Raw genomic sequence first — 16,669 nt, 5'->3', positions numbered from 1 at the left:
TGGAACCAGTATTTGTAACAAGTGGATCTGTTACTTGCAGAAATATTTTTAAAACAGTGTGTTGATGGCCTTGCAGTTTGAATTCAAGAAACAGAACCATATGTACCCAAGCAAGTAGGTGATTGTACTGTAGAATTCAAGTTTAAAAAGGAAACTTTCAAATCTGTTCCCATTTTTTTTCAGAAAATGCCACAATTTCTGTAAGAAGTACAGAAAACATATTTGTTGTCTATTGCAAGTGGCATGGCTTGTTAAAAACTACAGATCATTTATTTTCTTCGTGATTAGTTTTTATGTTGAAGTATGTTTCTACAAATGATACATAAAACAGTATCTTTTAGGTAACTATTAAAAACAAAGTATGGTACTCTATTTATTTCTTAAATATTTTTCTTATTGCCTTACTTTAAAATCCTATCCCATGGCTATAAACGATGAAGTTCGCTTTCTGTTGCTGGCATAAGCTTGTTTGCCAAAGGATTTTGGCCTTTGGTCATCCACATCTGGCTCCATTTTCCAAGTACTACCCTTTTAAAAAAAAACAATTCTCCCCTTTGTTTTATGGGTTGAATTGACCTGATGTATTTTATCTGATTGGCACGCAAAATTTTAAATTCCTACTTTTAATCTCAAGGGAGCTGTCTTAACTTTTTCTAGAGATATTTTTAGATTCTTTGCAAAATGTTACTTCATCATTTAACTAGAGCTTACCTCTGAACTTTCAGACTTCTTTATTCTACAGTATCAGAAACTCTTAACCACAGGGATCTTCTTTTCTTTAATACCCTGGTGGTCAGGTTATGGAGGTGGCCAAGAGAAAGCAGCGTGTTCTCTTTCCCTGTTCATAAGACTTGTAACCTTGAGCCCCTCTGACCTTTCTTCTTTAATCTCTGCAAGTTAACAATCTACAAGCAACTTCTTTTAAGATATGAATTTTTCTTTCATCTAAAAAACAGAAGAAAAGCCAAGAATGAGTCAAGTCTGGATCTTTTTGTGTGTGTGTGTTTCTTTACAGCAGGCTTGGCCTGGAGGAACCCAACAAATTCTCCTGCCTTCAACTTGGCAACAGTTGCCTGGGGTAGCTCTGCACAACTCTGTCCAGCCCACAGCAGTGATTCCAGAGGCCATGGGCAGTGGCCAGCAGCTCACAGACTGGAGGCAAGTGCCCCTGTGTTTCTCTCTGGGAGATTTGCAAGGGCGCATCCCTTAGGGTAGGAGCATTTGAGGATTTGGTGAGACTAGGAAGAAAATAAAGAGAAGGCGAGTTTACCTCTCTTTGAAATCCTTGAAGAAAAGACTCCATATCAGGCTAGAAGATGGAGTTATAAGAAAACTTTGAATTCAGGGAACAATAGGTTTGGAGTGGAGGAGGGGAAGTTTTTTTGTTTTTGTTTTTGTTTTTGGAGGTAGTACTGGGGATTAAACCCAGGGCCTAGCATGCACTCTACCACTGAGCTATACCCTCTCCCCTTCTCCCCAGGAAGTAACAGGTTTAAGTTCAGCTATTATTTACTTCAGATTTAAGGAAAGTCTTATGTAATTAGAAACCATACAGTGAAAACCTAAGAGCCTTATAATCCAGGTGCCCAACTTTAAAAATAAAACACAGTTTTATTTGGTTGTTTTAATTGCTTTTAGTACCTATTTGGTGCTAACTTCCCAGTATTTTAGGCATTCACTCTTCTCTTTCTGTTGGTACAGGAATGCCCACTCTCATGGCAACCAGTACAGCACTATTATGCAGCAGCCATCCTTGCTGGCTAACCATGTGACATTGGCCACTGCTCAGCCCCTTAATGTTGGCGTTGCGCATGTTGTCAGACAGCAACAATCCAGTTCCCTCCCTTCCAAGAAGAATAAGCAGTCTGTTCCAGTCTCTTCTAAGTAAGTCTCGTAGGGCTGATAGTTAAAACTGCTGGCTTGAGAGCTGTGTTGCCCGGCATTTGGAGTGTTGTGGTATAGGCATTTTTGGTGTGAAGCAGCAGGTAGCTGCCAAGTTGAAAAGAACTACCCTTTGGGCGTGCGTAGAGGTGTCCTGGTATGCTAATACTTTCTCTCTGCTGCTACTTCGAATCCAGCTTTCTTTTTTCTGATGTTTTTATTTTTCTGCCCACTTTATAGAGTGAAATTTAACCATGGGGTAAAGGGCGTACAAAAATAAAATCTGTGTTCTATTTTGGTGTTCTTGTCCCTGGAAACTCTGGCCAGAGTGGTTAGTTTATTTTTTTATTGGAACTTTTATATAGTTAAGTGTATCGACATAATCATTAGGTAGAAAGGAATCAAAGAGCAAATTGGAAAGAGTTCTGGGGGGAAAAAATGTATAATTTTGGGGACCAAGCACTCAATGATATTTCTTGTAACCTTTTCCTACAGGTCCTCTCTGGATGTTCTGCCATCTCAAGTCTATTCTCTGGTTGGGAGCAGCCCCCTCCGTACCACATCTTCTTATAATTCCCTAGTCCCCGTACAAGATCAGCATCAGCCAATCATCATTCCAGACACTCCCAGCCCTCCTGTGAGTGTCATCACTATCCGCAGTGACACTGATGAGGAAGAGGACAACAAATACAAGCCCAATAGGTAAGAAAGGGGAATGGTTCCCTGGCTCAGTGACTCCTACCCTTGGTCTTAGACTGTTGGCTTCAGGCAAGTAGCCCAGTTTTGGCCAGGAAAGGAAGGAGTAACAAAGGGTATTTTGGAAGCATGGCCTTAGACTAGTGAGCCAAAACAGTCAAATTTCCATAACTGAGCATTGCCAAGTTTTCTATAATATTACACATGTTCATCAGTTAAATCAGTCTTTCATATACATTAGATGGAAGGTGTGTATTATGTTGTCAGGCTCCCCTGGCTTGGAATGTACATTGTATGCTACAGACATGATCCCCTGCCTTTAAGGAACTTTAGAGTCTGAGAACAGATAATATAACAGAAGCATCTAAACAATAGTTAATTGGAACAAGTTGGTAGATATGTGATTATTTGAAATTTGTGTAAGTTGTTAATCTGAACAGGCCTCTTTGGAAGAGGTAGAACTTTAAGTAGGTCTACCTTCTTTTCCCCACTCTGCTCTGTGGTCATTCAGTTTAAGTACCAGATTACTTCCTCTTATCCCAGCACCTTATCCAGGTCCTTAACTGGGCAGTTAACTGAGAGAGAGTGGATACATTTAAGAACTGTGATACCTCCCTTAATGTGAACATAGTTCCTTGATTGTTCTGTGTTCTTCATTGGGTTTTTGGTGTTAGACATACAGAATAACCTTACTTTTACCTGAGGCGGTAGGATGACACATAAAAGTAATTTAGGAGACTGAACAGTCATATGTATATGAAGTTTAAATGAACTTGAGAGAGTAAATTTACAATGAAGTACTTCAAAAGAGCTATTTACAGTTACAAAATGGTATTTACAAATGGCTGTCTACAAATGGTAGGTAGACTTGTAACTAAGTTTTAAAAATGGCCCTTGAATTGATTTGGTGAAGAAAAATAGTAAACTTTACAGTGAGGAAAAGTGGCTTAGTACTGGCAAAAATTAAATAACCAGTAGGATTGCTTTGACTGGAGCCATGCCTATTAAAAAATAAGGAAAAAGTAAAGTTAGTAAGGCAGGAACCCATTTGTGAAAGTTTTTTTAAAAACACCTATAACAAGAAGTTTGATTAAAAGTGACAAACCACTTATAGTCTAGCAGGGAGATAGGAAAAAAAGTGGTGTTTGAAGAATACTGTTGAAATAACTGTGAATGGGAATGGCTGCGAGGCCACATGAAACAGTTGTTGGAGGTGCGTGCTCTGCAGTCTCTCTGTCCTGGGTCTGAATCCTGTCTTCACCACTTACCACTTACTTAGGTTTCTTCATCTCCCTCTGCCTCAGTTTCCTCATCTGCAGGGCAGGCCTAATAGTACCTACTTCACAGAGGTGTTGTGAGGGTTCAGTGAGATGTGTGTGGAGTGTAAGAATAGTGCCTGGTGCATAATCCGCACTCAGGAGTTTGCTGCTGCCACTGTTGTTATTATTACTGTCATCATCATCATCATCATGGTTATTTTGGGAGGACCAGAGACCATCAAAGAAACATTGCTTTTCGTGTCAAATTTTCATGTACTTTCTTCTCCTCAGCTCTGGCCTGAAGGCAAGGTCTAATGTCATCAGTTACGTCACTGTCAATGATTCTCCGGACTCTGACTCTTCCTTGAGCAGCCCTTATTCCACTGATACCCTGAGCGCTCTCCGGGGCAACAGTGGGCCCCTTCCGGAGGGGCCTGGCAGAGTCGTGGGAGATGGCGCTGGCACCCGCACCATCATTGTACCTCCACTGAAAACTCAGCTTGGTGACTGCACTGTAGCAACCCAGGCCTCAGGTGAGTATCTTCACAGCTAGACTTGAATTCTTGGTGTGATGTGTGCATCTCTCATATTTTGCTCTAATGCACTTATGCCAATGGTACGGATTGGTGGCATAGATTTTCTTAAAAATTAATTAATTCAGAAATCAGTTCCTTGTGATGTGGAATTGTTTTTGGCCATCAGTTTATCTTCCTATGTTTATTTTGCTTGGATTCATATACAGATGAGTTTGCAGTCTCAGAAGCATGCTCACTGTTGTTGGGAGAAGGTGGATAAGCGCATGTTGTGTGGCAGGGAGTGTTGTTTTTTTGCCACAGATGATTCGACTTTACAATCCAGAAGTGAACAGGAATTGATAATATTACAAATGACTGCAAAAGTGTTTTGGAAAACAGTACTTTAGGTCTTTTCTCACCCAGCGGCAGGTGTAGCAGTGATGCTTTTGTGGGTTTTATTATCAACCTGATTACCTCCATCTTTTGTGCTCTGTTAGCTGCTGAGTGTAGGCTCCCTGGTCCAGTTACTGGGTAATGCTAACTGCGGTAACAGGCCCGAGTTTTCCTGGCTGGACATAATAGAAGTTTACTTGTTATTCGCATGACTTCCCAGTGCAAGTCCTCCTGGTTGGGGGGCCTGCAGAGCCTTGGAATCCTCGGCGTTCAATCAGGAGAGACTAGGGAGGAGGCACACATAGTTTTTAACCCCTTTAGCTCTGGAAATAGTGAAAACTCATCACATGGCCCCACCTAGGGGCAAGGGGGTCCAGGAAATGTAGTCCTTGTCTGAGCAGCTGTTTTCCTGTGGCAACTCTAGACACCAGAGGAGGGGAGTGTGAAATGTTGGCATCAGTGTAGCCATCTCTTCCATACTTTTATAAACTAGTGTTTTACTATGAGTTACATTCCTGCCAAATGGAATGTGTCTGCATAGACAGGGCTCTAGCTTGAAGGTGTGTGGTTCTCCTCAGAAGTAGACAACTGTTCCATTGCAGACAAGGCACAACTTCCTGATGCCAGTCTACTGAGCAGCATGATTAGGAGCTCTGTCTGCTGTTGGGTCCAAAGAAAATAGGGTACTCCACAAGCCACTGAATAAATGCTCCAGTTTTCCTAGTGGGACCACAGAAGGAAGCAAAATTTTGGAAATTGATCATGCTTATATTCAACTGCCCAGCAGTTTCTTAGAATTTGAAGACAGTGAATGCCTAGCAAGATATAATCTTGACTTCCTTTAAATCCTTTTGACACTTGAATGTTCTCAGTATTACCAATATCTTACTCAGTTTCACACTGTCATTTCTGTTCTTGTTCAGACCCTTCCTACATAAAACTCTAGGCTTCTTGGGAGGAGGGACTGTCTTACTTGTGTTTGTATTTCTAACAGTACCTTACATATTTACTGTAATGTTTACTGAAGCGAACCTTTTGAAGATCCTTTATGGAGCTTTGTAGCAAGACAGAAAAGAAATGAATAATACAGTTTTTATTCTTCTAGTGTAAATGTAACTGAGAAAATAAGATACACACGAAACCTTAACTCTTGCAAACATGGCCTGATTAATAAAATGCCACCTGAGGTTTAGCTCAGTGATACTGAGCCGATGTCTGCTCATGACTCAGGCCTGGCCCTTTCCTAGGTCTCCTGAGCAGTAAGACCAAGCCCGTGGCCTCGGTGAGTGGGCAGTCGTCAGGATGCTGTATCACCCCCACGGGGTATCGAGCTCAACGCGGGGGGACCAGCGCTGCACAGCCACTCAACCTTAGCCAGGTAAGCGCTAGGGGCTGCTGCCTTCTGTTTGGGGACCCCCCTATTGTTCCTCTCTGGAGAACCCTGCTTCTGGCTGGACTGCTGAATAAAGCTAAATGAAGCCCCTTTTGTGTCAGACAGTTGGTGTCCCGTGGCCTGCGTCATTCCTGCATGTGCCGTGTCTTCAGTCCCTCTGTGTGTTCAGGATATACATTCCAGCTTCTCCTTCAGACCTCCCTAGTCTGGCCTGGAAGATTAGAGAAATGTCTGGAATTTAGAAAGAGCCTAGGATGCTTTAGTCCGTGCCTGGTTCTACACCACCACATGCACTGAGACCAGATTCTCTTCCTTTACCTCTCGGGTCATAAATAACCTGAGCCTTACACTGTTTACTTGAGCCAAGAGGCAGTGAAAAGCTTTCTGGCCACTTAATCAACTCATTCTAGTCCTACGTGTTGCCTGAGTCAGGGATTTGGGGCTTTTCCCCCAGATCTGATCCTCTGATGGGGTGGGGAGGGTCACTCTTCTGTTTGTGTTCACTTTTTCCTCAGCTAAAATTCTGGTGCTTGTATGATGTCTACCAGGAGTGAGAAAGTGTGACTATGAGGGTGTAACTGGATGTGTGCACGCAGGTGTGTTTGTATGCGTGTGAGAGAGAAAGCACGTGCAAGTGCAAATGTAAGTTCGAGTTAGTGCATGTGTTTTAGGCTCCACAATTCAAGAGGGATATGAAGAACTTAGAGGAGAACAAAAGAAAACAATGGCAAGGAAGAAAGGTTAGGAAAAATTCAAAGTCACTGACGCCAGAATAGGGTGAGTTGAGTCAACAGTTACTCGCTTGCAGGAGTGGGTACCCCTATGAACTTTTGATTCCCCCTTTCCTCTGTCATACTTGAGAGCAAACTGCTGCTATTTGGGCTGGGTTAGGATCTATTCTGCCAAGAGGCAGAGGGATGGATGGCTGACTTCTGACAGCATTGCCAGTCTGGGAGATTCTGTGCTATGGCAGCCCAGAAGTGGTATAAGTTAGACCCTCAGCTCTCAATTTGGCCTTGGTGCCTTTGGTGCCCTGAACCAGCGTGACCTTGGGATTCCTCACTCCCTTCTTCCTTCTTCCAGAACCAGCAGTCATCTTCAGCTCCAACCTCGCAGGAGAGAAGCAGCAACCCTGCCCCCCGCAGGCAGCAGGCGTTTGTGGCCCCGCTCTCCCAAGCCCCCTACGCCTTCCAGCACGGCAGCCCACTCCACTCGACGGGGCACCCACACCTGGCCCCAGCCCCTGCTCACCTGCCGAGCCAGCCTCACCTGTATACGTATGCGGCCCCCACCTCTGCTGCTGCACTGGGCTCCACCAGCTCCATTGCTCATCTCTTCTCCCCACAAGGCTCCTCAAGGCATGCTGCAGCCTATACCACCCACCCGAGCACTCTGGTGCACCAGGTCCCTGTCAGTGTTGGGCCCAGCCTCCTCACTTCTGCCAGCGTGGCCCCTGCTCAGTACCAACACCAGTTTGCCACCCAGTCTTACATTGGGTCTTCCCGAGGCTCAACAATTTACACTGGATACCCACTGAGTCCTACCAAGATCAGCCAGTATTCTTACTTGTAGTTGGTGAGCGTGAGGGAGGAGGGGTCAAGAACCTGGCCCAGAGTTCTTAGTAATGGGCTGTGATGAACTCCTCCCCTACCCTCTCCTGAAACTCCTTAGCCAGCAACTTGCTCTGCAGGGGCCCACTGAAGCAGAGGGCTTTTCTCTGGGGAACCTGTCTCAGTGCTGACTGCATTGTTGTAGTCTCCCAAAGTCTGCCCTGTTTTTTAACTCTTTATTTTTTGTGACAGCATTTTTGGTATTTGGGAGAGTTCAGATGCCCATCTTCTGCAGTTACCAAGGAAGAGAGATCATTCTGAAGTTACCGTTTGAAAAATATTTTCTCTCTCTGACTTGATTTCTATAAATGCTTTTAAAAACAAATGAAGCCCCTCTTCATTTAACTTTGTTTTATTGTAATTGCTGGTCAGAGGAAAAATGCTGATAGAAGGACTTGAAATCTGATAACAAGTAAGAAAAGAAAATTCATTGCTTTCTGCTTGTTTAAAACCAAGACCAATTTAATTGCTTATTTTAAAAGCAGCTTGCACAAGTCTGTATTTTACTATCTCGCATTTCTCCTCGAAATTTTACCTTTGCTAATGGGACATTTAAACTTACACTGTTTTCTTTCCATGTCACGTGATACTTAATGGGAAATTGTTGTTTTTGCAAAACTGGCTACGTACTGCTCTGTTACTATTGGGATTCTCTCAGTTGCTCCTGTGTTTATTATAAAGTAGTGTTTAAAAGGCAGCTCACCATTTGCTGGTAACTTAGTGTGAGAGAATCCGTACCTACCGTGAAAGCACCAGGTGTTCTTTTTAAATGAAGCCTTGTGCGTTCTTTTTAAATTATTTTTAAAGAGTCCTTCTCTCTCTGATTCAGCTTAAATTTTATTATCGGAAAAGCCATTAAGGTGGTTATTATTGTATGGTGGTGGTGGTTTTATTATATGCAGAATCTCTTTGTATTACGTGATATTGGCATTGATGAGCTTTGCCTAAAGATGAGTATGAATTTTCAGTAATACACCTCTCTCTCTCTTTGCCTCATCTCTCCCTTCATTCTGTGTGGTTTATTTGGGGAGAAAGTGAAAGGATCTGAAACCAGATGTAAGAAGGTCGTGTATAGCTTTTATACTTTAAAGTAGCTTTCTTTGTATGCCAGCAGCAAATTGAATGCTCTCTTATTAAGACTTATACAATAAGTGCATGTAGGAATTGCAAAAAATATTTTAAAAATTTATTACTGAATTTAAAAATATTTTAGAAGTTTTGTAATGGTGGTGTTTTAATATTTTGCATAATTAAATATGTACATATTGATTAGAAGACTATAACAAGCAATTTTTCCCGCTAACCCCAAATGTTATTTGTAATCAAATGTGTAGTGATTACACTTGAATTGTGTATTTAGTGTGTATCTGATCCTCCAGTGTTACCCCGGAGATGGAATTGATGTCTCCATTGTATTTAAACCAAAATGAACTGATACTTGTTGGAATGTATGTGAACTAATTGCAGTTATATTAGAGCATATTACTGTAGTGCTGAGTGGGCAGGGCCATTGCCTGCAAGGAGAGGAGACCCTTGGAATTGTTTTGCACAGGTGTGTCTGGTGAGGAGTTGTTCAGTGTGTGTCTCTTCCTTCCCCTTCTCCTCCTTCCCTTATTGTAGTGCCTTATATGATAATGTAGTGGTTAATAGAGTTTACAGTGAGCTTGCCTTAGGATGGACCAGCAAGGCCCCGTGGACCCCGAGCTGTTCACTGGGATTTACCAGAACAGGATTAGTAGCTGTGTTGTGTAAATGCATTGTTCTCAGTTTCCCGGCCGACACTGAAAAATAAAAACAGCAGCTTCTCTCCTTGACGGCCACCTCCACCCCTTTCCATTTTGGATTCTCAGCTGAGCTCTCACGGAGGCGTTTTCCCCATGCGACTCCCTCACTGTGCGTTGCTACCGTGCTTCTGTGAGAATTCGGGAAGCAGGTGAGAGGAGTCAAGCCAATATGAAATATGCATTTTTTTCTTTTTTTTTTAAGTATGTGCAATCACTTTTAGATGAGATTCGTTTTTTCCTTTTCCCACGTGGCAGTCCTTCCTGCACATAGTCGACATTCCTAGTACAATATTTGCTTGTTGAATAAAAACATGTAACAAATGTGTTTATACCAAAGAGCCTGTTGTGTTGCTTACCACGTCCCCATACTGTGAGGAGGAGTCTAGTGATGCCGCTGTTGACAGGGAACTCACAGAAAGGTCTCTTAGTTGGTGAAGAATATTAAGAAGGAACCAAAGCCTGTGAGTCATTGGGCTTTTGAGGTTTCTTTTTAACAACTTGTATATTCTTGGGGCCCTTCAAACTGTGAAATTGTCCTTGTACTCTTAGCTCCTACACGGATCTGGGTCAAGTAGAGGGTAGTGGGGATGGCAAGTTCCTGCCCGTAAAAGATTTGGGGGAAGAAGGTTAACCCTGAGATGTAGACGTGTTCCATCTGAACTGAGAATTGTGTATTTGAGGGATAAGTCTAGGACTGGTTCTTCGTAGAGATGGTGTCAAGGAGGTGCAGGATGGAGATGGGAGATTTTCATGGAGCCTGGTCAGCAAGCTCTGTACCGGGATGGACACCGAGGAGCTGTCAAGGTATTTGGAATTTCTTCATTGTAAGGAGGAAGGGCTTTCAAGAGGGGGGCAGATGGTCAGTACAGCCTAACAGGAACGTGTCGGTGTTTTCTGAATTTTTTTAATCATCATATTGAGTTGTGTTCTCAGCACCATGTTGGTCAAGATACCCAGGCAGTTTGTATAGTTTCTGTCATTGGTGTTATACAGCTTTTTGGCCAGCGTGTGTGATCTTTATGTCTCTCTTTGCTAAGCACATTCTCATTTTCTTGCTCAAAGGCAGATCTAGTTTCTAATGGAAACATTTTTTGTTCCTTATCTTTCCTTGACAAGGGATAAGATTTGTTATTTTTGTAAGAAATGAGATGCAGGAAAAAAAAACACGTAACACTTCACTCTCGTCCCCATCCCCCCCGCCCCGCCCCGCCCCCAGTCCAGTAAGGGGATACCACTTAAGACAGGAGTCTTAACGGGGAGAAGGCGATACCAGGCGCTTGTATGTTACCTTAATCACCTTACTAGCAATGTGTGGCTTTAAGAATTTTAGAGATTTTCAGTCTTAGTCTGCAAATTGGCGTTTCAGATTTACCAAGATAAAAACCCACCTGTGTCTACTGAATGTGTATGTGCTCAGTGTGGCTTTAGATTCCGTCCCTGGGGCTGAACTTTGCTGGCCCTGACAGGACGGGGGAAGCCCATGAATTAAGTGAGCAGCTGGTCCAGGTCACAGTGGCCTGGCCTCCGACCAGCTTAAGGCTCTAAGTCCTCTCAGAACTTGTTTCCAGCTTCTCCCCTTTAGGGTGAGAGAGATAGTGGGAAGGGTTAGGTCCAGCCAGTCTCGGCTCACCTGGACGCTCTGTCACTGCGCAGTTTTTGTTAGCTCCCAGGAGGTGATACTGCTGTCACTGCTCAGCTAAAATCCCAGCCCCAGGAAGAAGAACCCCATTTAAGCAGTTCTGGTCATCCATCGTCCTCCACTTGAGGGGCTCAGCTTGACTCAGCTTGACTGCCCGTAGCCAGGCAAGCACAGTACTGTGTGTTTTATTCAGCATTATTATGCAAAACGCCACTGGTTAGGATGGTTTGTTTTAGGATAGGAAGTGAAATTGCCTCTCAGTGACAGGAATGACCCAAGCCTGCTTCCTATTTCGATTTTCTTTTTGTTTTTTAAACTGATGGATGGTGCAGCATGTCTACATGGTTGTTTGTTGCTAAACTTTATATAATGTGTGGTTTTGATTCAGCTTGAAAAATAATCTCACTACATGTAGCAGTACATTTTATGTACATTATATGTAATGTTAGTATTTCTGCTTTGAATTCTTGATATTGCAATGGAATTCCAACTTTATTAAATGTATTTGATATGCTAGTTATTGTGTGCGATTTAAATTTTTTTGCTTTCTCCCTTTTCTGGTTGTGCGCTTCTTTTACAACAAGCCTCTAGAAACAGTTTCTGAGAATTACTGAACTCTGTTTGTAATGCAGATGTACTTAGGGAGTATGTAAAATAATCATTTTAACAGAAAGAAATAGATATTTAAAATTTAATACTAACTACGGGAAAAGGGTCCATTGTGTAAAACATAGTTTATCTTTGGATTCAATGTTTGTCTTTGGTTTTACAAAGTAGCTTGTATTTTCAGTATTTTCTACATAATATGGTAAAATGTAGAGCAATTGCAATGCATCAATAAAAATGGGTAAATTTTCTGATTCATGTGGCTGTGTTTGACTTCTTTTATAGGGGGACAAGGGAGTGGCTAAACACATTGCATCTGAACATCAGTAGTGTTAGAGACAAATTCTTTCTTCATACAAATCTCCACAGCAGAATAGGAGTGAGTAGGGAACACTTCCCAAGAATGGAGTGTCAGGGCCCTATGAAAGAGGCAGAAACTTCGGACACAAGCTAATTAAAATCTGCTTCCTAACGTGTTCCACCAGATATCTCAAGAGCAGAATGAGAATAAGAACAACCACAAGGAGATGCTGTTTTCCCTTCCTTTCAAACTGCACTGTTAGAAGCATTTTTTTTTAAAGAGGAGATTTTTGATCAGATTTCTCTTGATTAAAGTGAGTAAAATTTCTCATGATGAAGAATTAGAGATTTGTCTACATTCATCACTGCAGGTCTCTGAATAATCACTATGTTCATTTGACTTCTTTTGATGCATGTGTTTCAGGACAGGTGTACATTACAGTGGTCATTGTTCATTTTGGGCTCCTGCAGTCATCATTGGGATATAGAAATGAGGAACATTTAGAAACACCCTTTTGGACCATAACCAAAAGAAATTATCACTAACCCCTTCTCCCCAGACAGTAGGGAGGTCAGAATACATTTATTTTGGTTTAGACTGCAACATACATTTCAGATTTTTTTTCTTTAAATGAGTGTAAAATTAGTGTGAGCTCAGTGACTACTTCCCAGTTTTGGTAAGAATATACCTAGAAGCTTTGGGGCAAAGGAAGACTATATATAAAAAGGCTCTGTTGTCAGTCTCGCTTCCAGATAATCAAGAATTAATTTACTAGTTTCTCAATCACCTGTTTTGGGTTTTTTTGTTTGTTTGTTTGATAGTTTAATCTCAGCTACATTCTCTTTCTTAGGTTAAATCACAGAGAGATTGGGGTAGCCCCATAAGTAATCGGATAGTCCACGGGGAAAGCTGCATTGTAATCACAAAAACCCCTGTAAATTCAATCTGCTTGGCTTACTTCGTGGAAAATTTTCCACAGGAGGTGAAGTCTAAGCCTTGGTTTCCCTGTAAATCCTGAGGTGATACCAGGTGCTTGGCACAAGATGGCGCCAATGAGCTGTAGAAGAAGGTGGTACAGCCTTGCCCAGTGTGGCCCTTTTTCCCACCTCTTCCCCTCAAACCTCATCCCCTCTGTTTCCAGCCACCACTAAAGGCAGAAACCAATCCATGCTGTTATTTTTGGGAGAGGGAAGGATTCATGAAGCCTGTTTCTTAAGTCAGCACTGGAAGCATTCTAAAACAGGAATAGAGTTTGCTGCGTCTTCTCTGGGGCCTCTGCCTCCCCCTGCTAACTCCTTTTCCTGGATGACTGCCCAGAAGGCCTTTGCCCTAGGGTTCCCAGTCTCCTACCCCTCTCCTGAGTGGCCTGCAGCCTAGGCGGGAGGTGGTTAAGCTTCTGGCTGCTCTGCAATAGGGCCATCTGTGTTTGATCAATCCGAGCGGAAAGGAGGGGGTGGGGGCCGTAAAGACTGTGAGAGCATTCCAGAGTAGTGAGAGAGACCCGGAGATCCAGAAAGAGAGAAGGCACCGCCCCCACCCCGCCTCCAAAGCTAGCCCGCCGGCTTGAGTGGAAGAGGCCGTCTGCACACGACTACACACTCGGTCTCCCCTGGCCCCACTCTCCGGCTGCCATGGGGCCCCGCACTCCTCTCCTCATCTTGTTCCTTTTGTCATGGTTGGGACCCCTTCAAGGACAGCAGCACCACCTGGTGGAGTACATGGAACGCCGACTAGCTGCCTTGGAGGTAAGTGACTCCTTTCTTTTCTGGCCCAGCCTGGAAGGATTCCACATCTGTTGATTTATCCAGTTTGTCAGTGGGTGAATGCCAAGTTAGGGCTCTGTAAAGACCTACAGAAAACTCCATCTTTTAATAGGAGGATCCTCAAAGTTGCAAGCCCTCCTCTTTTCCCCCCACACAAAGAGCAATTCCAGAGCAGATAGACCCTTTTGCATTTTACCTCCAGGATTAGATGGGCTGAGGGAACAGAGTGGCCATGAGAGCTGGAATTGTGGGGCTGCATCTCAGGATGAGCTAATGATTCTGCTAAAGTTGGAAATTCTCAGAATATCTGCAACTCTCTGCCTTTTTAAGTTTGAAGTCTGTAGCATCTTAATTCCCAAGAGGAAGACTGTATAACGGAGCAGAGACCCTTTCTCACCCTCCTGCACTTAGACGGCCCTAGAAGCCCAGATGACTCAGTGGCATTGCTCACAGAGACAGTCTGCAGGACTCCAAGTCGGGATGGAGGCCTAGGTGAATCTTAGCCGGGCTCTTTGCACATTTAGCACCTCTGAACATTTGGTTTCCTTTCCGTGGGGTTGAAGGGGATGTTGATGCCTGGCTGAGTTTGTGCTTTTTGCCATTCCTGACTCCCTGGTTGGGCCTCTCCCTGGCCGGGAGTTGTAACCCTCCAGCCCTCCCTCCTGCTGCCCCATCCCTTCAGGAACGGCTGGCCCAGTGCCAGGACCAGAGTAGTCGGCACGCTGCTGAGCTGCGGGACTTCAAGAACAAGATGCTGCCGCTGCTGGAGGTGGCCGAGAAGGAGCGGGAGGCGCTCAGAACTGAGGCAGACACCATCTCGGGGAGAGTGGACCGTCTGGAGCGGGAAGTGGACTATCTGGAGACCCAGAACCCAGCCCTCCCCTGTGTAGAGGTTGACGAGAAGGTGACCGGAAGTCCCGGGACCAAAGGCAAGGGCAGAAGGAATGAGAAGTATGATATGGTGACAGGTAAGCAATCTGAACCGACCCCTGACACTCTCAGTACCTGTATATTTCCTTGGTTCTTTCTTTTTTTCTCCCTATCCCAGTCCATTTGGCTCTGTCTTCTGGAATCTGTCTTAGGGAAATCTCTATAATAACAGGTTTGTTAAGGAGAGTTTCTGAGGACCCACGCACCTTTTCCCTAATCCCGGTAAGAATAGAGGCAGCCACTGGGCAAATGCTGGCTCTTCTCCAAATGGCGCCCCCTGGGGAGTTCCTGCACTGAGCATCTAACTCTTGCCTGTGTTTCCTTGTCTTATGCTCTTCTCCTTTCCCACCAGACTGTGGCTACACCATCTCCCAGGTGAGATCAATGAAGATCCTGAAGCGTTTCGGTGGGCCTGTGGGCCTGTGGACAAAGGACCCACTGGGGCCTGCCGAGAAGATCTACGTGTTAGATGGGACCCAGAACGACACAGCCTTCGTCTTCCCAAGGCTGCGTGACTTCACCCTGGCCATGGCTGCCCGGAAAGCTTCCCGAGTCCGGGTGCCCTTCCCCTGGGTAGGCACGGGCCAGCTGGTATATGGCGGCTTTCTATATTATGCCCGGAGGCCTCCTGGAAGACCTGGAGGGGGCGATGAGTTGGAGAACACTTTGCAGCTCATCAAATTCCACTTGGCCAACCGCACGGTGGTGGACAGTTCCGTATTCCCCGCAGAGGGTTTGATCCCCCCGTACGGGCTGACGGCAGACACGTACATAGACCTGGCGGCTGACGAGGAGGGCCTTTGGGCTGTCTATGCCACTCGGGAGGATGACAGGCACTTGTGTCTGGCCAAGTTAGACCCACAGACACTGGACACAGAGCAGCAGTGGGACACACCGTGTCCCAGAGAGAATGCTGAGGCTGCCTTTGTCATCTGTGGGACCCTATATGTCGTCTATAACACTCGCCCCGCCAGTCGGGCCCGCATCCAGTGCTCCTTTGATGCCAGTGGCACCCTGACCCCCGAGAGGGCAGCGCTCCCTTATTTCCCCCGCCGATATGGTGCCCATGCCAGCCTCCGCTATAACCCCCGAGAGCGCCAGCTCTATGCCTGGGATGATGGCTACCAGATTGTCTATAAGCTGGAGATGAGGAAGAAGGAGGAAGAAGTTTGAGGGAGGGAGCTAGTTCAGTCTCTTTCACCTCCATACAGTTATATCCCTACTAAATTTCCCGCTCCTCCTCTTTCTCCCTATCCCAGTCCATTTGGCTCTGTCTTCTGGAATCTGTCTCCGAATGTGGGCAAGTTGTGATTCAAATCTCACATTTTTAGCCAATTGAAGCCAAATTCTCATTGCCCTTTCTTTTCATATGGGACTCCAGAGCTTGAAGAATCCTTTTAGACCTAAGAGAAAGCCCTAAAGGTTCACTCGTTCCCTCCCGCTCCCACGTCAAGGAATTTCAGGCCAGTCGGAGATGACCCAGACCCAGAGCTCTGACACTCGTGTGGGGGCAACCCCACGGATGAGGCAGCAGAGTATTTCTTGCCTCAGTGCAAGTCAGGGGAGAGAGGGCTAGGAGGAGACTTTCAACTCTGCCCTCCACCTCTTCCCACTCCAGTACCCTAAAGAATGGGACTCATTTTGTATTGCAGCCTTTTGCATTAAAAGGAAAATCCACTTTTCCTGGCCTGTGTTTGTTTGGGGTAGCCCTCCGATCGGGTTTCCTCCCATGATCCTCCATTTTCTTCTCTGCCCCATCCGCACTCCTTCAGCCACATTAGGGACTTGGCTGGGCTCCCTTGCTGAGGGAAAGGGGACTTCTCTAGGTACAGATTTGACTGGGAGGCGCCTGGAGAAGCGGCAGAATCCCGCCACCTCAGGAGGTTGGGTGAAAAAAGC

General features: G+C 44.8%; 2 protein-coding genes across 4 annotated transcripts in view; both read left to right on the top strand.

Moving 5' to 3' along the window:
• The window catches only part of HIPK1 (homeodomain interacting protein kinase 1), a 47,911-nt gene extending 35,879 nt beyond the window's left edge, over positions 1 to 12,032 (top strand). Inside the window, exons 11-16 of one of the 3 annotated variants that reach the window (XM_032486990.1) lie at positions 1,016 to 1,158; positions 1,702 to 1,884; positions 2,377 to 2,583; positions 4,128 to 4,369; positions 5,992 to 6,122; positions 7,221 to 12,032. In XM_032486990.1, coding sequence (XP_032342881.1) covers positions 1,016 to 1,158; positions 1,702 to 1,884; positions 2,377 to 2,583; positions 4,128 to 4,369; positions 5,992 to 6,122; positions 7,221 to 7,709 — 1,395 coding nt within the window. In that variant the 3' untranslated portion in view covers positions 7,710 to 12,032. Of the gene's footprint in view, positions 1 to 1,015; positions 1,159 to 1,701; positions 1,885 to 2,376; positions 2,584 to 4,127; positions 4,370 to 5,991; positions 6,123 to 6,808; positions 7,197 to 7,220 lie in introns of those variants that run through there. The other 2 variants (XM_032486991.1, XM_032486992.1) reach the window with 2 other exon arrangements.
• A 1,448-nt stretch (positions 12,033 to 13,480) lies between these two features.
• On the top strand, positions 13,481 to 16,452 carry OLFML3 (olfactomedin like 3). Its single transcript, XM_006193150.3, has 3 exons — positions 13,481 to 13,822; positions 14,523 to 14,808; positions 15,123 to 16,452. Exons 1-3 carry the CDS (start codon positions 13,709 to 13,711, stop codon positions 15,941 to 15,943), a joined length of 1,221 nt encoding a protein of 406 aa, XP_006193212.1. The 5' UTR covers positions 13,481 to 13,708; the 3' UTR covers positions 15,944 to 16,452.
• Positions 16,453 to 16,669: the final 217 nt, after the last annotated feature.

Source organism: Camelus ferus, chromosome 9 (assembly GCF_009834535.1).
Source record: "Camelus ferus isolate YT-003-E chromosome 9, BCGSAC_Cfer_1.0, whole genome shotgun sequence".
Classification (NCBI taxonomy): Eukaryota; Metazoa; Chordata; class Mammalia; order Artiodactyla; family Camelidae; genus Camelus; species Camelus ferus.
Note: the sequence above shows the minus strand (reverse complement) of the source record. Positions and strands in the feature narration are given on the sequence as shown.